Here is a 23,809-nt window from a genome sequence, read left to right on the forward strand (position 1 = left end):
TCGTAAAAATTCTAAGGTACTAATAGCATGAGCACATACGGCACTCTGCTGAAGGTAACATCTTTTGGTGAAAGTCATGGAAAAGCAGTGGGGTGTGTTATTGATGGATTTCTGGCAAACATCGAAATAGATTTTGAATTAATTCAAAAACAGTTAAATAGAAGAAGACCAAATCAATCAAAATTGACAAGTAATAGAAATGAAAATGATAAATTGGTCATCTTATCAGGATTTGATGAAAATAAAACATTAGGAACTCCAATAACTTTTTTAATATACAACGAGGATATAAAAAAAGAAAATTATTCCCCGTTCATAAATATACCAAGACCAGGTCATGGAGATTATACTTATTTTATGAAATATCATGTCAAAAATAAAAGTGGAAGTAGCAGATTTTCTGGAAGAGAAACAGTAACAAGAGTAGCAGCTGGTGCTTGTATAGAACAATGGCTACTAAATTTTTACAATTGCAAAATTGTTTGTTATGTACATTCTGTGGGAAATATAAAATTACCTGATCATGTCAGCAAAAAATTGGAAAAATATGCTCCTTCCAGAGATTTAGTTGATACTTATGGATGTGTTAAATATAATGAAAAAAAAAAGATATTTATGGATTGTTTTAATAGCATATACGATATTAATGGAATATTAATAGATAAAAATGTAAATAAGCAGAATGCTTTCGATCATTTAACACATTTTGAGAAAAAAAAGGGGCTAGAAGGCAGCTATTATGGTAATAATGGGAATAATATTAATAAATATAACAATTATAAAGACGATAATAATGGTAATAATAATGGCAATAATAATAGCAATAATAATGGCAATAATAATAGCAATAATAATGGCAATAATAATAGCAATAATAATGGAAATAATAATAATAATGATTATTATTATTATAATAATAACAACGATAGTAACAATAGCTATAATAGATACAATAGTAACAGTAGTAACAATATCAATAATAGCAACTCTGATGAGCACGAAAACGAGTGGACAGTTTTGCAAACAAGGTGTCCTCATCCGTACACAGCAGTACAAATTTCTTCTTATATTTTTAAATTAAAAAGTAAGGGTGATAGTGTAGGAGGAATAGCAACGTGCGTTATTAAAAATATTCCTATTGGCATTGGAGAGCCAATTTTTGATAAAATAGAAGCTGAGCTAGCTAAAATAATTTTATCCATTCCAGCAATAAAAGGTATTGAATTTGGCAGCGGTTTTAATGGCACATATATGCTCGGATCACAACATAACGATTTATTTATTCCGCTCGATGAAATGGAACATAGTGAAAATAACAAAAATGAGCAAAATGTAAAAAGTGTACAATGTGTACAAAATTATAAAAATGAGAAAAATGACAAAAATTGCGAAAATATTCAAAAGAGCCAATATATTCAAAATGGCCAAAACGAAACTAAAAAGAATATACACAGTAACTTTAAAAAAAGGGAAGAAGAAAGTGAAAATTATTGGGATAAAAAGGAGGAAATTGTTTTCGATGAAAATAATTTCGATAGTGCACATAAAAATATCGAAGCCTCGAATGACGACAGCAATATGACCAATAAACATAAATTATTAATTACAAAAACGAACAATTGTGGTGGTATATTAGCTGGAATAACTACAGGAAATAATATTATTTTCAGATCAGCAATAAAGCCAGTCTCTTCAATACAAATAGAAAAAGAGACAAGTAATTTTTATGGAAAAATTTGCAAGTTAAGTGTGAAAGGTATGCATGATTGCTGCATTTTACCCAGATTACCTCCCATAATTGAGTCTTCATCTTCTATTGTAATTGGAGATATGATTTTAAGGCAAATAGCAAAATATGGAGAGAAAAATTTACCTACATTAGGCGTTTATAAGTAAATTATGACAATGGTGCTCGCAAAAAAAAAAAAAAGAAAAAAAAAAGAAAAAAGGAAAAAAAGAAAAAAAAAAGAAAAAAAGAAAAAAAGAAAAAAAAAAGAAAAAACGAAAATGCAGTAAGTTAATTATATATGTACACAAACAGAATATGTACATTTATACACATATATGTAAATATATACAAAAACGCATGTATTTACATATATAAACATAAACACATATATGTAAATATATATACACATAAACATGTATAAATGAAAGTATACCACGAAGCATGCATATGTAAAAATATACCCCAAAGCATGCATATGTAAAAATATACCCCAAAGCATGCATATGTAAAAATATACCCCAAAGCATGCATATGTAAAATTGTACACACTAATATGTATATGAACAGATATACAAACAAAAATGTATATGTGAAGATATACCCAAAACATGCATATGTAAAGATATACCCCAAAACATGCATATGTAAAGATATACCCCAAAACATGCGCATGTAAAGTTATACGCACAAATACGTATATGTACACATATGTAAACAAATACATATATGTATACATATGTAAACAAACACTTATATGTACAGATATGCTAACGAACACGTTATGTACAAATATACAGGCAAATACACATATATACAGATACACAAACAAACACATATATGTCCATCCATATACACAAACAAACACATATATGTCCATATATACAAACAAATACCGATATGTACAGATGTACACACATATGGGTATTTGTACATGTAAACACACAAACCGTAAACGTAAATATATACCCCAAAACAGGTATATCCACAGATATGCAAAGAAACAAGTATATGTACAGATATACAAACGAATCTGCATATGTAGAGATACACACACAAGCAGTATACATAAAGATATACTCCAAAACATGAATACGTCAAGATATACACACAAACATGTATATATACAGATATGCAAACAAACATGTATATATAAAGATATACAAACAAACTTGTATATGTACTTATGTACACACGAATGGGTATGGGTACATATAAACAAACAAACCGTATATTTAAAGATTTACCCCCAAAAGAAGTATTGTACAAATATGCAAACAAACAAGTATATGTACGTACATACAAACGAATACGTACATGTACAGATACAAACACAAAAAGTATATATAAAGATATACTCCAAAACATTAATAGTTAAAGGTATACACACAAAGGGGTATGTGTATATATATATGCCTGTTTCAACCTCCTTTTCCCATTATGCTTTAATAATTTTTTTTTAAGATAAAATTTAGGAAACATAAATTTATTCTTTAAAATATAAGTAATATTATTCCACATGCTACTTATTATTTTTTTTGCATGGACATTTAATAAAAGAACGTGAAAATATAACAGGAAAGAAAGAAAAAAAAATAAAAATATTAGATATATATATATATACAGTATAAAAAGCGGAAAGAACAATATTATATTATTTTGTTCATATATGGGAAATGTAAAAGTATATATAAAAAAAAAAGAAAAAGAAAGCGTACATAAAAATACGTAAACTTTTGCTATTAATTGTACATTTTTTCTGTGGACTTACGAAGTCTTTTATGTTCATGGAAGAAATAATCATGCAAATTTTAATAATTTTCCATATTGTTCAATTTTAAAAAAGATTTATGATATATATGAGTAGCTTATCATAACATGTGTAAAAATACTAATTTTAGTATATTTCAAAACTATCAATTATTTGAACTACCTATCGTAATAAGATATAAAATATCTATCAAAATATGAAAAGTACGTTAAAAAAAAAAAATTCAGCTAAAAAGTTATATATTCTTAATATCTCACTAGAAAATGGTGTAAGGTATATATATATATATATATTTATGCGTGTGTGTGATATGTTTTTAAGGTAATTGCATATTAAAAATTAATTAATTTTATAAACAACAGAGTATTCATAGTTTAAGTGAAAGTTCGTTATCAGGGAAAAATATGTGTATATATTTAAAAGAAGAAAAAACAATCAAACATTTATAAAAAGGGCATATTCAATGAATCATAAAAAATTTAAGCAAAAAAAACATAAATGGGGAATTTATTTATTGAAATTTATATTTACACATATAGGAGATATATTTCTATGGTATATGGAAAAGTTACATTATTATGTATAAAATATTATACAAAAGCATCAATTATGGTTATAACAGTAGTACTATCCCTCTTGGAATTTAACACATTCGAGAAAAACATTTGTAAAAAATATTATATATTAAAGCATTAACTTAAAAACATTATGTGTCTTGAAAATTCGTCTAAAAAATGGAAAAAAAAAAAAAAAAAAAGAATAATTGAATGAATGAATAAATAAATTAATGCATGCATGAATGAATGAACAAGTGAATGAATAAAACTATATTATTAAGTATATAAAATTGTTCTACTTAAATATGATACACACTGTATCTGAGAACTCGTGATGCCACGTCAGAAAACAAAAGATAAAATAAACGAAGCGTAAATGTATTGTATGCTTATTGTGGAAATAAGTCCGCATAAATAAATACTGTATCCACGTATTAATATGAGTTGTTAAGTAATTTTATACTATCTTAAAAAGGTACTATATAAAAGCAAATGTAAATAGCTCTCAAATTTGCTTTGCTCAAAAAGTAATATTTTTTTAGTGAAATAAATACGAAGATATGTATATATATACACATATACCTTTATGTCATATATATAGTACTTTTTGAAAACACGTTACACAGTTACATCCGTTTTAAGAGTTCTATAATTTACCTAAGGAAATATGTATGCATATATATATATATATATATATATATATATATGTATGTATGTATGTATGTATGTATGTATGTATGTTATTGTACAATTTATATATAATTTTATCGCACTAGCTTCCCGTTTTTGAAGTGCTAAAAATTAATTTTTATGAAATTATTGTATTGTTATATTTTCATTTTACAGTGTACTTCACTACAAATAAATAAAAGTAAATTAATTGCTAATTAAAAAAATTTATACAAATAATTTAGACACTTTTATAAGTGTTTATCATATATATACATACATATTTATTAATATTATATATATATATATGTACATGTACATGTACATGTACGCAAGAATATCGATATATCATTTGTTAAAACTATTGATTTCTTCTTATATGCGCACAAAAATATACTGGGTAAACCTTGCATGCAAAATTGTGTATTTGTCTTCTATATTTTTTTTTTTATTTTTAGAAATTTTTTACATCATAAATGTTTTAAAAACAAATAAATATATATTTTATGTATTTTATTTTCATAATAAATTACTATATATTAGTATACTTAGAAAATGACATTGGATACAGTTTTTTCAATTATTTTCTTAAAGGAATTTAAATATTCAGTTTTATATGTTATTTATTTTTTAAATGATGTTTAATTTCTTTCTTTTTCTTAAACAAATTATAAATTAAGGATTTTTTCAAATTTCAGTTAACAATTTTAATTTTTTTTTTAATTTATAATTTTTATTTTTAAACGAGAGCAATGCCATTCATAAGTGTATACGAACAATTTAGGTACATTTTTTTTTTTTTTTAAATTCGATTTATTGGAGTATATTTAATGCGTGTAAAGAGGTAGATAAATGGATGTACATAGATAAATGCATATGCACACAGGAGAATATATATATATATATTCATATATGTAAGAATGTATGTATATTCACGTATGCATAAGAAGAGCAAAATATATTACAGCATTCGTTTGGTAACAGAATTCATCGAAACAATAAACAACGTGTTCTTTGCAAAAGTGTGATGCGACCTTAAAAAATCAAATTAATTTTCCTATTTTTAATTGAAAATAGCTTTCATAAATTAAGGAATATATAAAGCGTATAAGAATGTGATTAGAAAAAAAAAAAAAAAGAAAAAAAAAAGGGAATGTTAGTGAGACAAATACTCTGGTGTTTTATTACATTTCATTATTGTTGTTGTAATAAAAATGTAAACAAGATTGATTTTATATTCCAACGTGCCTCAAAAATTAATGTAATATGTGGCATATATGTCATATATTTAATGTATTCAAAAGTAAAAAATAATATAAATTAAGTTAAGTAAAAAATTATATATACTTATGAAACAGTAGAGTTTTAATAACTATTATATTTTAACAAAGACACATTTATATGCCCAGTGCAAACTTTGTAAAAAAGTGTGCATGAAAAATAAATTTACCTCTTGAAAATAATGAAAGAATGTTAACAAGTAAAACAAAGTAAATAAGTAAAAAAGGAATAAATAATAAAAATAAAAAAAAGCATAAAGATAATTTTAACATTTTTTTCATTTAATCTTACTTTTTATTACACATGAATGTGCAGGAAATAGGAAAATGCAAAATAGAAAAAAGATGATATGTTCAGAAAAATAGTTAACAAAAAAAAAAAAAAAAAAAAAAAACTGTACATATATATATTAATATAAATACATGCATTTATGTTCATCTATGTATATATATCCCTCTTCTGTCAACATCTTAAGTTAAACAAACATGTATAAATAATTTTTATATAAATATGTTGGATTTTCATTTATATTATGTACTGCACATATATTTTTTTTTTTTTTTTTTAATGTAAAGCTTTTTTGTCTTTTTCTATAAAAAAAGTACCTTCAAACGTTTTTTTCTTTATTTTTAATTTTATGTGTTACAAAAACAAAAATATTGTACATAGATTTAAAAAAAAAAAAAAAAAAAGAAAAAAAAAGGTTATAACATTTCAAAGAAAGTTCTAGGGCAATTTCTAGGTTTAATATAATTTATTTCTTTTTGTTCATATATAGATCTCCCTACTCATTTTTATTTTTATTTTTTTTTTTCTTGCATGTTCATATTTATTAGCTAAAAAAATAGAACACTATTTGTAATGTATATCGTTCATTAAAAATTATGATAGAAAGAATATAAAGACCTGGAAAGTCAAAAATACACAACAATGTAAAATTGAATATATATATTTATACTCATATATACATGTATATATTTATTTATACACATATATATTTTTTTATACATATATATATATATATGTTTATACGTATATATATTTATATATATAAATTTATTTATTTATTTATACATATTTATGTAGGAAAGAAATGTAAATATAAATATACAAAATGTTATATCACATATGAAGTATGAACAAGACCTTAAAAGATATTCACAGATCTCAATTAGTTAACCTAATTTGGCGTGTTCATTTGATTTTATTGCTTATTAAGTTTAATAAATATTTAATTAACCCTTATTCTAAGAATTATTTTATTTTATTTTTTACCTTGTATGTGTGTGTGTGTAAATAAAATAATTTATTTTTACTCTTTTCCTATTTTTATTTTCTTACGTTTTATTTTATTTTTTAAATATAAGTACATCTATTATAAACACTATATGCTACATATTAATGTAGATCCCCAAAATGCTTCGTTTTTCTTCGTTTTTTATCGTTTTCGTTTCATTTTTTTTATTCTTTATAAATAAAAATGCGCATATCAATTCAAATAAAATTTTAAATATGTATTAAGAACATTTTAAATTTCATTCCCTTTAAGGTACACATGAAAAATGGATGTGTTATAAGGGTACACTATATATATATATATATATATATATATATATTTTTTTTTTTTTTTTTTTTTGTGGGTTTGTCTGTAAAAGCTGTTATGTTGTTCATATCAGCAGCAATATTTTTTTATGTTATTCTACTTCATAGAAAAATTTATATTTACAAACTTTCATTTGAAAATTTTACATATATTTATTTATTTATGTATTTATTTCTTACTTATTTTTGCTTAATATTTTAATGTTTAAAAAGTATAAGTCTTGAAATTATAAAAAGAAAAAAAAAAAAAAAAAAAAAAATCCACAGGAATATTAATCTTACATCTGTGTTTAGCATACTATTTAATTTTTGTTCTTAATTATAACTGTGTAAATACGATAAGTAATTATTTTTATAGTTGAAAATGCACAAAAAAAATAGAAAATATCATATAATATATTTTATATATCCTTTTTTTTTACATTAGAAATTTTTTTAAAAATAAGATATAAATGATATATGCCCTAATATTATGTGCGTTTTTTCATAGAACCATGAAAGTTATCTTTTGCCCTATCTTATTTTCGATTTCATTTGCACTGCATATATACGTACATACTCACATATGTATATATATTCCTGTATACATATATTCGTAAGTACATATATCAATACGTTCGTATATTCATACTTAGAGGTATTCATATATACATAAATACATACATAAATACTTAAATTCATACATATATATAGATAATTACCTATACATTAAAGCATTTATCCAATCTCTTCCTTTTCTTTCTTTTTTTTCTTTCACTCTCTTGTGTGTTATTTACAATTCATTTTAGCATGCTACATTTTTTATTATAGAAATTAACAATGCTATATATATTTTTTTTTTTTTTCTTTGTTGCTTATATATGTATAGTAAAAAACTATTTTAAAAAGAGAAATTAAAAAACCATAAAATTATTTTTATACCATTTTTAATATACCTAGAATTTTTGGTTCTGCATATTGTATGTGTATTAAGTATCCTTTTTGCATTTAATATTCCTTATCCGTGTAAATTTATTTTGTGAATTAATGAACTTATATTTATATATTTATATAAAAATCATTTATATATGTGTATATATAACTATTATCTCTTACTTGTTCATATTTACGAAAATATATATTGTTATTTTTTCTTGCTTTTTTTCTATTTCTTTGTCTTATTAAATAAAGCATGCACCAAAGCAAGTATGGACAGCATATGTTGTTATATTGCATTTATGTTAATACAGAGATTAATTAAAGTAATGTTACATATTGCACTTTTTTTTATAAAAAAAGTATATGTAGATTTATTCTCCCACAACTTGAATTAGTTTATTTTTCTATTTCAAATGATAATAAATATGTAATCTATATATTTATCTATGTCTCTATCTCTATATCTATATATACATACATATATATATATATATATATATATACATATATCTATATCCTTCTATATATCTAAATAAGTATCTAAATATATATATAAAATCTCTAAATATAAATATATAATTATAAATATATGTATACATATGTAGCTATGTATATACAAACGTATATGTAAAACTTATATGCTTATATATTTTATATTACTTAATATTATGATGTTCTAGAAATTATATATTCTAGAGTATCAATATTATTTTATGCATTTTTTTATTTTTCTTTTGTCGATCATCATTAAATATTTCAAAATTGAAATTAAAAAGGTTAAATATATTTTCATTTTGTACTAAATTTTTTTTCAATATAAACTAAAATATACATATACATATATATATATATATATATATCTTTATTTATTTTTTATTAAAGATCTTTTTCTTTGTTATGAACTTTTTTTCTTCTTTTTTTGTATATTTAGAACTACAAAAGTTAATAATCATAACCTAAGAAAACTTACAATCTTTTTAATATTTCCTTTTTTTCCATATTTTGATATTACATAGAAATACATGTTTTTAACAGTTGCAGAATTTTTTATTTCTTTACCCCAAGAATTTATACATAATATGGAAATAATGATTGCATTTCCTGTTTTTCAAAATTTATTGTTGAAGTACAACTTTAATTTAATTCGTAATATCTAAATACTTATATATACATATAATTAGATCTATGTACATACGTACATACATACATACATATATACAAATAAATAAATAAATATATAGGCTTATATATACATGTGCACATAAACAAGCGCTCTCACACAACAAGTATACGTACATGTATTGATATATATATATATATATTTATGTATATATATGTATATATATATATATATATATGTATATATATATATATGTATATATATGTATATATATATATATATATATATATATATATGTATATATGTATATATATGTATATATGTATTTATAATTATATATATATATATATATATGCAGAACTTCTGTTTTCAGGCATCTTTTAATATATGTTGTATGTGTAACACCTATATAAACATTTGTAAATAAATGTATATTTATATATTAATAAATTTTCAAATTATACGAAATGCCAGCTAGTAAAAAGTGAATACATATCTTTAGTTACATTTCTCACTTTTTTACTTTTTCTTCTTATTAAATTTAAATTTAAATATAATGCAGTTTATCATATATAATAACAGCTTTAACGTGAAATATATATTTTTTCTTTTTTCTTTTTCCTTTTTTCCATTTTTCATTTTCTTTTTTCCATATTTCATTTTCTCTATTCTATTTTTCATTTTCTTTTTACCGTTTTTCATCTTCCTTTTTCCGTTTTTCACCTTTTTTTTTTATTTTTTATTTTCTTTTTTCCATTTTCCTTTTTTTAATTTTAGCAAAATTTTGTATAAAATGTTTTTTAATTGTTTAGAACAATAATCTACGTTAGTCTTACAAAACTATTTATTTATTATTTATTATATATACTCTATATACATTCATTTATGTATGTATAGCTGCTTATTAAGTTATAATTATGAAAAGCATATATATATATATATATATTTTTTTTTTTTTTTAATTATTATGTTTCTTACATTTTACATATTTATGTAAAAGTAAAACAAAATGTTATAAAGACATTACAACGCAAGACATATATCAGTATTTTCTTTATTGTAATACTATATATACTTACAAATTAATAAGTATATTGTCTACATATCAAGGTACGTATGAACGTACATTTGTAAATATGTATATATAAATCAGTTCAATGAAATGAGACAGAAAAAGTTGTAGTTTTATATAGTACTAATAAAAATATTATAACATTAAAAAAATGTAATTTTTTTTATTAAATATGTAAGAAGCATTTATATGTACAAATAAGTTTATATGTACATGTATATATATGTATGTATATGTATATATGAGTATATACATGAGTATAATCATATGTAAATGTGTATGTATTTTTACATGTGCATGTACATATATATATATCCACATGTGTATATATGTGAACACCTGTACAGAAAAGCATGAACTTGTGTACAAGTTTATTATACACAGTTGTTTTGAAATTTTAACAGATACATTCTATTTTTCAAAGAAGCTTTTTTTCCTTTTTTTCTTTTTTTTTTAGTTATATTTCAACTGATGTATAAAATATAAAATGATTATGTATTTGTCTTTTTCTTCGTATTATAAACCATTCTTTTTTTCCAGCTTATATAAATAGAAGGTTGATATTTTAATTAAGTGAAATATTACGGAACATTTTTGCAAAAAAGCATATATTGTATATTATTACTATTTTATTTTTAATTTGTTTTTTTGTTCATATGGTCGTTTTGTCCTTTTGTCAATTTGTCCTTTTGTCAATTTGTATTTTTGTCCTTTTGTCACTTTGTCACTTTGTCATTTTGCCAATTTGTCAATTTTTCCTTTTTTTTCTTTTTAAATCAAATAACTCATAAAAATGGAAAACCTTTTTAGTTCATCCCTTATTGCAGTATAAACCAAAAAATAAAAAAAAATGAATATCATAGAAATGACATAGAAGCTTAATTACATACTTAACACATAGTACAAACATACATGAACACATTATAAAGAGTTACCTACATTCGTAAATACATACGTACTTATATTTTTGTATGTACATATATATATGTATATATAAACGTAAGTATAGTTGTAGCAAGCATATTTTCTTAATTTTACAAGTCATAATTATTTTTGATTCATATATTTTTGGACATGTCATAAATTTATAGAGTTTTACTTATACCAAAAATATTAAATAATAAAAACATATTTTATATTATCATCTTTTTTTTTTTTTTTACCTTTTTTATTTTACCTTAGTTTACTTTTTTTTTTATTTTATTTTATTTTTTATTTTTTTATTTTACTTTTTTTTTTTTTTTTTTATTTTACTTTTTTTTTTTTTTTTTTCTTTATTTTATGTTTTTTTTTTTCCTTTTTAGAAGACGGTAAATAATGGGAAAAATATAAACTCTAATGATAAAAATAAGAAAAAAGAAATTATTAAAAAATGCTCTGAAGATTTTTTAAGTCAACGGAATATCAGTAACAATAATAACAACGATAATGGAAATAATAATGATAATTTAGGTAACGACACAAGCATTAATATGGATAGCTGTAATAATAATAATAGCAGTAGTACTAATAATAGCAGTAGTACTAATAATAGCAGTAGTACTAATAATAACAGTAGTACTAATAATAGCAGTAGTACTAATAATAGCAGAAGTACTAATAATAGCAGAAGTACTAATAATAGCAGTAGTACTAATAATAGCAGAAGTACTAATAATAGCAGTAGTACTAATAATAGCAGTAGTAATAATATGAACAAAAATAATAGTAGCAATAATAGCAATATTAAACATATGAGCTATAGTAAAAATAATAAAACTATTTATGATGCTAACCTTAAGAGTGCGTATAATATTGATAATGCACGCTTTGATATAATAGCGTCGAAAAATTATTATGAAAATACTAATATCGAGGAGTCGACAAAAAAAAATAATTTCGATTCATTGAATTTAATCTCAAAAGAGTATAATAGTAGCTATTATTATGATGATATTAAATGCAAAGGAGATAAGGTATTTTTAAATAATAAATTGTCTACTGATAATAATGAAAACATAAAAGTGAACGCAAATGATAATAAAAATAAATGCACGAACGAAAGCGAAAACAAAATTTTTGAAAATTTTAAACACGACATTATAAAAAGCAGTGATGACCTTGATTATCATGGCTTTACCCTAGATAACAATTATTATCAGTATAAAAATAAAAACAAAGTGAGTAATATCGAGGAACAAATAGATAATGATAAAAATGAAATTGATAATAATAAAAATGAAATTGATAATAATAATAATTTAAAAAACAACAGTATTATAAGAAGATTGTATTCTAATGATTCAAAATATATTATTAAAGATCACATTGCAAGTCATTTTCGCGCATGCAAACAGGAAAATAAAAATAAAGATAACAATAATATGCTACTTTTAAGAGATATATATAAAAAACATAGAAATCATATTGTTTATAGCAGTGATTTATTAAATAACTATTGTTTACATGAAAAAATAAACTTTTCAAATAATCAAAATAAAAAAAAAATTCAAAATAAAATACATAAACAAATTCCGAATGATAATAATACAATAAATAAAAACGACTATTATAGCAATATAAATAATAACTTGACAAAAGGTATGTCAAATTCTGAGCTACTTCTTAATGAAAGTAAAAATAATGATTTTCTCTCTGAGCACGTTAAAAATGCTCAACATTTAGATGAAAACTCTAATGCGAAATCCTTTCATATCAATACAACTCGAGGCACAAGCACAATTGGAAGCACATATTCGAATAGAGAAAAAAACTCGATTAAAGGCAAATATGCAATTAGCGGTACAAACACGATTAGAAGCACAAATACAAGAAGGGGTGCAAATACAGATATATATTTAGAAGAGGAAGAAATAAACACAAATGAAAGTAAAAATAAAGATACAGATGAAAATAAAAGTACAAGAACAGATGAAAATAAAAGTATAAGAATAGATGAAAATAAAAGTACAAGAACAGATGAAAATAAAAGTATAAGAGCAGATGAAAATAAAAGTACAAGAGCAGATGAAAATAAAAGTACAAGAACAGATGAAAATAAAAGTACAAGAACAGATGAAAATAAAAGTACAAGAACAGATGAATGCACGAAAAATACTATTAAAAACAGAAACATTGAAAAAAAAAATAATAATACTGATTTGAATACCAAAGGAAATTTAAGAAAAAACAACTATATTAATTATTTAAAAATTGCAAATATTAAAATAGATAAAAGAAAAAATTTGGGAATTGGAAAAAAAGATAGTAGTCATATTATTAAATCATATTCTTTCAAATATGACAATAGGAGGACAAAAGTTAATCGGATCAATCTCACATTAAATAAAAAGGCTTATGTAACTAAAAACTTTCAAATTATTGCATCCAAAGGGGAAGCATATTTTGGTGAACTTCTAAATAAAAGTAAAATAAAAAAAAAAAATAATAATATGAATAGCAATAGGAACATTAAAAATAATAATACAAATAATAGTAATAATTTTAGTAGTAATATTAGCAATAGTAATAATAGCAATAGTAATAATAGCAATAGCAATAATAGCAATAGCAATAATAGCAATAGCAATAATAGCAATAGTAATAATAGCAATAGTAATAATAATATGAAAAATTGGAATGTTACAAAAAAAATTATTCCCAGAAAAGATGAGGAAATAAAAGGGAAAGATGATAATAATAATATATTTAATAGTGAAAATAATTTTAACAACTGTAATCATTTTATTATTGGAAATGATAAACAATCGTATGAGTTTAAAAAATGTGAAAATAATTATGAACGAAGAGAATATGCTAATCTGGATTTTTTCCCCTTTGAAAGTATAAAAAATAAGGAGAAAAATAATGAAGAAAATAATGGGAATCCTGTTAGAGGGAATGATAAAAGTGGAAAATTAAAAAAAAGCAAATTTTTAGAAGAGTGTGAAGAGAAAGAAGAGTGTGAGGAGAAAGAAGAATGTGAGGAGAAAGAAGAATGTGCACAAGGTGAAGAAGGGGAAGAAGAGGAGGATAAGGATGAGTATGAAAATGAGAATAATAATTCAAATACGGATGAAAATGCAAATGAAGAGGATAATAAGGATGATACCGAAAATGAGAACAATTATGAAGAAGAAAGAAAAAAAAAAATTGAGAATAACAAAATTGACTTATCGAAATTACATTACGGAAACTCCTGCATGTATTATATGTGTAATTTAAAAAACAATAAAACAAAAAAAGATAAAATTAATTATAAATTTCAAGAGGACAAAAATAATTGTAATTACGTAAAAAATAGCAATAATTATATGTTAATTAAAAAAAGGAATGATAAAGTTAATAAAATACAAAATTGTGGTGTTAACGATGAGTTAACAATATTTACAGATTTTTCACCTGAGTTAGCAATGGAAATTTTGAACAAAAAAAAAGATTTAAGCTTCTCATCGAAATGGGGAATCAACTGCGAAAAAAACAATTGTGTTACAAGTAATATTATCAGTACAAGCAATACAGTCAATACACATAATAATTGCATTGTGTATAAATCTGTTAAAATGGAAATGAGAAAAGAAGAGAAAGAAGTGGAACAGGAACTAGAAGAAGATGCTAAAATAAAAGTGGGAAAATATTGTGCCAAGAATGACGTAAAAAAAATTAATGGCGAAATACATGAAATAAAAAAAGGGCCTACAGAAAGCCATGCGCAGGACTTCAAAAGTGCAACAGAAAAAAAAAATAAATATTATACCGATAAAAACGCAGAAAGAAGATATTACTATCCTGGTGGGAGAAAATATAAAAATAATAAAATTAATAATATTAACAGCAATAAAAATATAAATAATAATAATATTAAAATAAATAATAATAATATTAATAGTAATAATATTAATAGTAATAATATTAATAGTAATATTAATAGTATAATATTAATAATATTAATAGTAATAATATTAATAGTAATAATATTAATAGTAATAATATTAATAGTAATAATATTAATAGCAATAATATTAATAGTAATAATAATAGTAGTAATAATAATAATAGTATTAGTAATAATAGCAATAATATTAATAGTAATAATAACAGTAGTAATAATAATAATAGGAATAATAATAATAGTAATAACAATAGTAATAATAATAATAATAATAGTAATAATAATAATAATAATAGTGTTAATAATATTAGTATTAATAATAGTAGTAATAATAATAATAGTATTAGTAATAATAGCAATAATATTAATAGTAATAATAACAGTAGTAATAATAATAATAGGAATAATAATAATAGTAATAACAATAGTAATAATAATAATAATAATAGTAATAATAATAATAATAATAGTGTTAATAATATTAGTATTAATAATAATAGTAATAATAATAATAGTATTAATAATAATAGTACTAGTACTACTATTACTACTACTGCTACTAATAATAAAAATAATAATTGCAGTTATAATAGTGATACTTATAATGTGTTTGACACCAAGGGAGGGAATACGAACTGGGAAAGTGGATTATCTCGCATGAGTGTTAATAATATCCTAGAGGAAGAAAGAGAGCTAAGAAAAGAAAAAATTCAAAATAACCTGAATAAATCAGTAATAACAGTTGAAAATTTGGAAATATCCATGGAAATAAATAAAAAGGGGGATAATAATAATGAAGATGGAGTAGGCAGACTTAAAAAGGAAACACAAAATAATGAAAAGGGTAATGACAAAAATATTGAGCAATATATTGATAGATATAGAACTAAATGTAATGAGAAAAAATGGAAAAAGAACAGCGAAAAAAATAGTGAACAATATAGAGATAAAAATGGGGATAAAACTTTTAAGAAAAAAATTGAAAAAAATAAAAATTGCAGTAATAGTGAAGAAATTCTCACAATTAGACAAGAGCAAAATGTACTGAAATATGGTACGAGTTCAGGAAAAAACGTTAATGTAAATATTGAAGGAGTAGTATTTCATGATAGAAAAGTAAATGTACAACAAGATGATTATTGTTTATTAGAGGAAGAAAAAGCAGATAAGTTAAGCAAAGGAAGGAAAGAAATGGAAATTGGAAATTACAAAATTTTAAAAAATACACGTGTACGCGAAAATTTGAACGTAGAAGATATACGGTTACCGTATGATCATGCTCATAATAATGAACAAATTGGAAAAGAGGAGGAGGAAGTGGAAGAAGAGGAAATGAAAGAAGAGGAAATGGAAGAAGAGGAAGTGGAAGAAGAGGAAATGAAAGAAGAGGAAGTGGAAGAAGAGGAAGTGGAAGAAGAGGAAGTGGAAGAGGAGAAAGTGGAAGAGGAGAAAGTGGAAGAGGAGGAAGTGGAAGAGGAGGAAGTGGAAGAGAAGGAAGTTGAAGAAAAGGAAGTTGAAGAAAAGGTAGTGGAGGAGAAGGAAGTGGAAGAAAAAGAAGTGGATAAGGAGTGCAAAATAGATAATATACAAAATCATATTGATTATATAATGAAAAATGATGACATTGATTTTTCAAAAATAAATATTAAAGCTAACGAAAGTTATGTTAAAATAAATTTTTTTCTCAATGAGTACATATTAAAATATAAGGAATTTCACAATAGCGATTTATTATTTTGCTTCGGAGAGTCCAGTGAAGAAGATGTAATATCGGAAAAGAATTTGCTCAAGGAGAGTGATACCGACAGTGGTAATGACAATGGTAATGATAGTCGTAATGGTAATGTTAATGATAATGGTAATGACAATATCTTGCGTAAGGGGAATGACAAAATACTGGACATAAAGAAAAAACAATCCTTCAATCCACTAAATCGGAAAAAAATGAAACAGCAGAAAAATAGAAAAATTAATTATGATGCTGTAGATACCATGTGGCAACCACATTTTCATCCACATAATAAAGAATTTCGAGTAAGATATAGATATAAAGGAAGTATGAGGTTAAAAACTATTTCCTGTAAATATTTTGGCTATTTAACAAGTAAAAAGATTTCTATTTTATTCCTGTTCAGGTGGATATTATGCGGAAAATATATTGCGGAAAAAACGAAGAGATCGAGACTAAGTATTAGCGATATAAATGAATATAATTTACCTGAACTTTTATCAAAGAAAAGAAAAAAAAGAAGAAGTAATTACATGACAGATGAAGAATTTAAAAATTATGAAGAAAAGAAAACAAAAGAATTTTATGAACATGTATATAAAATTAATAATTTTCTTTTAAGTAATTATAAAGATGATACTTTTATTAGTAAGTTGAAAAATATTATAAATAGTTGTGACAAACAATTTAAAAAAGAGGAAATCTTAAATATATTAAATGAGTGTCTGCGAGATAAATTAACAACAGAAAAGAAAAAAGAATATTTAAAACAAATTAAAAATGAAAAGGTTATTAGAAAAGTCGCTACTTCTATTGGCCAGAAGCGTTTTAATAATTGTAACATAGATGATAATAATGCTACAAATGAAAATCAATGCCATTGTGCTAATGGCACTGCAAATGATGATGAGAGTTGTAGTGCAAGTGGTGGAGCAACCAGTAGCGGTGCAATTGACGGTGCAACTGACGGTGCACTTAACGGTGCAGTTGACGATATAGTTGACGATATAGTTGACGATACAAGAGATAATAACTTTGATCGTGAATATTGCAACAGAACAAAAAGAACAAAGACACCGTTGAATAACGAGTGTAATAGTAACTGTAGTAGAGATAGTAGTAGTAGTAGTAGTAGTAGTAGCACATTTAATTACAATAAAAAGAGGAGAAGAATTACACAAAAGGGAAATGTGAATAAAAGGAAAAAAAATAATACCAATGCTTTTTGCAGTAGTTTTAATAATAATAAGGAAAAAATTGTACTTCTGAATTCGAAAAAAGAAAAAGAAAATTTCCCAAAAAAGATAAATAATAGTTATAATAATAAAATTGACATTCATAGAAAGAGGGAACGTATATCACGAAACACATGCAGTAGATATAATTTGAAAGAAACAAAAAAACTTAAGGATGATAAAAAATTATTAGAAATTTTAGATAAATCAAATATTAGTAGTACATTTGGATTTAGTGAAAAAAGAAGTCATGGGGATTTTACTAATGGTCTAAAAGTAAAAGCGTGTGAAAGGATTTTAAGGGCGAACCGGAGTGTTAATAGTGGAAGGGAAAATAGAGAAATAAATGATGGAGGGAATAGAGGAATGAATGGTGGGGGGAATAGAGGAATGAATAGTGGTGGGAATAGAGGAATGAATAGTGGTGGGAATAGAGGAATGAATAGTGGTGGGAATAGAGGAATGAATAGTGGTGGGAATAGAGGAATGAATAGTGGTGGGAATAGAGGAATGAATAGTGGTGGGAATAGAGGAATGAGTAATGGAGGGAATAGAGGAATGAGTAATGGAGGGAATAGAGGAATGAATAATGGAGGGAATAGAGGAGTAAATAGAGAAGATAATAACGGCTGGTATAGCGGCAAGGAAGGCAGCAGTAGTTACGTTAGTGAGAATTGTAATAGCAACAGAAATATAAAATGTGTAAACAGTGTGTGTAGTAATAGAAACAGTGGAATGAATATGAATAGGGAAGATAATCTAAATAGTTATGATCGTTATGATCGCTTGAAACCACAAATTTTCAATAAAATAATTAATACTTCTTATGCTGAACTTGAAAAGTTATCCGATAAGGAGGAAATTGAAGAATATTACAACTCGTTAATAGAATTAAAGAAATGTTTATATGTAAAAAGTACACATAATAATAGCAGTCTGGACAAAATAAAATATTTGAATATTAATGATTATTTTATTGAACTATTAAATAAGGAATATTTTTCAAGTAGGTGTGATATGAATATAAATTCATTTTCATCTAATAGAAATACAAATGCATATGATGCTTTTCTTTTTGCCATTTACCCATCGAACACTAAAGATGTTAACTACTTAAATAATCAATTTGAGTCAAATTTTTATAATAAAGAAAGAAAGATGTTACGAATTATGGCATTACCGAAAGACGGGTCTACTTTTAACGACAGCTGCAGGTTGAACAAGACTGACAATTGTTATCGTAGTGACAATCATAGTGGTAATCTCAGTTACAATCCAAATGATAATAATTTTGACAATCCCGATGACTATCATAGTTATATTCGTAGTGGCAATTCCGTTAGTTCGTACCTTAATTTAAATTACGGTAATAATAATAACTCAAAAAAAGTAAGTAATGTTTCTACGTGTCCAAGTATAGGAAATAATTTCCTTTCGATGAAATCGATTCGAACGGAAGAAAATAAAATATTGTCCTGTACTGGACCAAATGGAGGAATAAAATGTAGTAAATATGATGTAATTGGTGTAAATGATGTAAATGGTGTAAATGGTATAAATGGTGTAAATGATGTAAATGATGTAAATGGTATAAATGGTGTAAATGATGTAAATGATGTAAATGGTATAAATGATGTAAATGGTATAAATGATGTAAATGGTGTAAATGATGTAAGTGATGTAAAAGCCATTAATGATGCGCATATTACAAGTGATAATAAATTAAAAAAAAAATTACAGAATGTAATTGATGTGAATGAACGCCTCGATTTATTTAACGTGCGCTCAGAAGAAAATTATTGCCAGTTAACATATTCTGACAGGATAAATAATAATTTTTTTTATGAAAATGTGCAAAGTGAAAATAATAATAATAATAATAATAATAATAATAATAATAATAATAATAATAATAATAATAATAATAATAATAATAATAATAATAATAATAATAATAATAATAATAATAATAATAATAATAATAATAATAATAATAATAATAATAATAATATAATTTACAATAAGAAAAGAAATAGCTATGACAGTGGTAATTTCCGTTTAGATAGCTCTTCCGTCCCTGAGATTTATGCAAATACAAAAATATTTTTAAAAAAGGGTAATAATATTAAAGAGTGCAATAAACTGAACGCGTTGAACGCGTTGAACGAGAGGAACGAGAAGAAGGAGATGAAGGAGAGAAAGGAGGAAGAAGTAACATACGAAAAGTTAAGTGCCAATTTTTATGTACCTGAAGAATGCCATTCTGTGAAGAATAACGTTAAAAAGAGTGAAGTCTGTTCAAACAGTACGTATCATCCAAATGGTGTGCTTAACCCAAATGATGCAGTTCATCCATGCGGTGAGGTGCATTCCAAGGAAAAAAAAGAAGATTTGGAATTAATTTTTAACTTGAAAAGTAAAAATAAAATACTATCAAACGAATGTATGAACGATATAAAGGAAATTTTGGAAAAAAGTAAATATATGAATGAAATGAATTGTGATATATGTACTGTACATAAGGAAAGCTTGTTACCGGAAGGAAAAAACGATGTGTCTTGTTTGTGTTGTACGTATATTAATACCATAAATAATGAATTAAAAACAGGATATAAAAAAAAAAGTATCAACGCAGGTGGCAAAAAGTTCAGGAAAAAGGGGAACGAGAACGTCTTTCCTCGTATCCCCCTTCACAACAGCATAAATATTATCAGTAAAGAATGCAGTAAAGAAAGCAGTAAAGAAAGCAGTAAAGAAAGCAGTGAAGAAAGCAGTAAAGAAAGCAGTAAAGAAAGCAGTAAAGAAAGCAGTAAAGAAAGCAGTAAAGAAAGCAGTAAAGAAAGCAGTAAAGAAAGCAGTAAAGAAAGCAGTAAAGAAAGCAGTAAAAAAAGCAGTAAAGAAAGCAGTAAAAATGGTAATAGCAATAATAATAATACCAATGGGGGCAACAGTAGTAGTATTAATAACGATAACGATAGGGGTAATAATGACAATGGAATGTTAAATAACAACTGCAGTAGGAACGACAAAGCCTACAGTTATTTCGATCCTTATAATATCTTGTTAAATGTCCTGAATAAATCCAACTATGCAGATGAAACAGAAGAATGTGCAGTAGATGATAATATAATTGAAAAAAATATTGCAAAGGCTTATATTAAAGATTATGTGAATAGAAATAAAGAAAAACCAGAAATTTCTTTTAACAATAGTAGGATTAATAGTACTTCCTTAAATGATTGTTATAATATATGCGATCGTATTTATAATTACATTATTGACAGTGGCATTCGTAGTATTATTTATAACAGTGCAAAAATTGGCAGTGATGAAAATGATAATGGAGAGGAACAGAAGCTGCAGGAGCAGCACGTGGAACGGGAAAACGCCAAGGAAAGTAACAACGAAGATTGTAAGAACCGTAGTAACAATACCATTAAGAACAATAATAGTATCAACAATATCACTATTAGGAGCAGGAGCAAGAATAATATTTGTGATAGTTCTGAAGGAAGAAATAAAGGAAAGACACTTATAAGTTTCCTTTCTCAAGAACTGGTTAACTCAACGGAAATTTCTGATTTTGACTTAACATATGGTAGCAATGTTTTTCAAGATAATATCAAACATAGAAATAAAAAAATACAAAAAAAGGAAAGGGAAAGGGAAAATCCTAAAATTGAAAGTTCATGTATTAAATGTAATTTTAATAGAGAAATTGACAATTTATTTTATAGCAACAGGTACAGTAACACATCGAACAATGATAAATCATACCATGATACATCGCACATTGATACATCGCACATTGATACATCGCACATTGATACATCGCACATTGATACGTCGCACATTGATACATCGCACATTGATACGTCGCACATTGATGCATCGTACATTGATACATCGTACATTGATACATCGTACAATGATACTTTGATAGAAGGGATACAAGAGGAAAAAGAAGCGTACGAAGCGTATGAAGCGCAAGAAGTGGGAGTATATGTCGGTGAGCAAAGTAATAAGCACAGGTTATCATCAAATAGTAATTCCCAGTTAATAATTAATAAAAAAAATTTTGAATTAATAAAGAATTTTATTAAGCAAGTGAAGGAAAAAAATTGCGATGAGTATATAAACGCAAATGATGTTCATGATAATAATAAATGTAATGATGGAAATAAAGAAATTATAAAGTTCAGTGATAATCCAAACGACCTTTACGATGATCTAAATAATAACAATAAGGTTGACATAATAAATGACCATAGTAATAACGTTAATAAGAAACTTAATCAGTTTCATAATAACAAGGATAACGAGGATAATAAAAGCGAATATAACAACAGCCGTAGGAATAATGAAAGCGCAAATGGCATACTGCAGTATTATAGATCATTAAAAGAAAATTACTATAAATTAAAAAATAGAAATAATTTGAACAGAATATTAATTACTGACTCGTTAAATAATAATTAACAATAAAAAGTATTAATAACAGGGATTTTAGCTAGAAAAAAAAAAAAATAATAAAATAACATTTTTTTTTTTTTAATAACCCTTGAATATATGTACATATACATATATATATATATATATATATATGAACATATATATTATATAATACGGTATAACCCCGAACTTGGCTAATAAGAAAATTTAGCAGAAATTTCGATTCGAGCATAATAACAGAGGCTATTATTGTGCACCCCCTTCATATATGATAATTATTTATCCAAAAAATGAGCATAAAAAAGAAACATTGCAAAACAGAGTATAGCAAAGTATAAGCAAAACCGAGTATAGCAAAGTATAAGCAAAACAGAGTATAGCAAAGAATAAGCAAAATATAACATAGCAAAGATGAGCAAAACTTAGCATAGCAAAGTATAAGCAAAACATAACATAGCAAAGTATAAGCAAAACATAACATAGCAAAGATGAGCAAAACAGAGTATAGCAAAGAATAAGCAAAACATAACATAGCAAAGATGAGTAAAACTTAGCATAGCAAAGTATAAGTAAAACATAACATAGCAAAGATGAGCAAAACTTAGCATAGCAAAGTATAAGCAAAACAGAGTATAGCAAAGAATAAGCAAAATATAATATAGCAAAGATGAGCAAAACGTAGCATAGCAAAGTATAATAAAAGATTACAAATTATAATACAGTAATACGCAGCAAAATAAAAAAAAAAAAATTTTTAATATGTGCAAGTTTTATTCTCAAATGAAATTTAATTTGCTCATTATTCAT

General features: G+C 24.3%; 2 protein-coding genes across 2 annotated transcripts; both read left to right on the top strand.

The window, feature by feature from the left end:
* Positions 1–27: 27 nt before the first annotated feature.
* CS (chorismate synthase, putative) lies at positions 28–1,896 on the top strand (the record flags this gene model as incomplete). The annotated part of the gene is made up of 1 exon (XM_029006067.1): positions 28–1,896. The coding sequence occupies one exon, from the start codon at positions 28–30 to the stop codon at positions 1,894–1,896; it is 1,869 nt and encodes a 622-aa protein (XP_028862593.1).
* A 9,613-nt stretch (positions 1,897–11,509) lies between these two features.
* Positions 11,510–23,029, top strand: PMUG01_11040700 (transcription factor with AP2 domain(s), putative; the record flags this gene model as incomplete). The annotated part of the gene is made up of 3 exons (XM_029006068.1): positions 11,510–11,542; positions 12,021–15,347; positions 15,626–23,029. 3 exons carry the CDS (start codon positions 11,510–11,512, stop codon positions 23,027–23,029), a joined length of 10,764 nt encoding a protein of 3,587 aa, XP_028862594.1.
* Between the last annotated feature and the right edge of the window lie 780 nt (positions 23,030–23,809).

This window comes from Plasmodium malariae, assembly GCF_900090045.1.
Source record: "Plasmodium malariae genome assembly, chromosome: 11".
Classification (NCBI taxonomy): domain Eukaryota; phylum Apicomplexa; class Aconoidasida; order Haemosporida; family Plasmodiidae; genus Plasmodium; species Plasmodium malariae.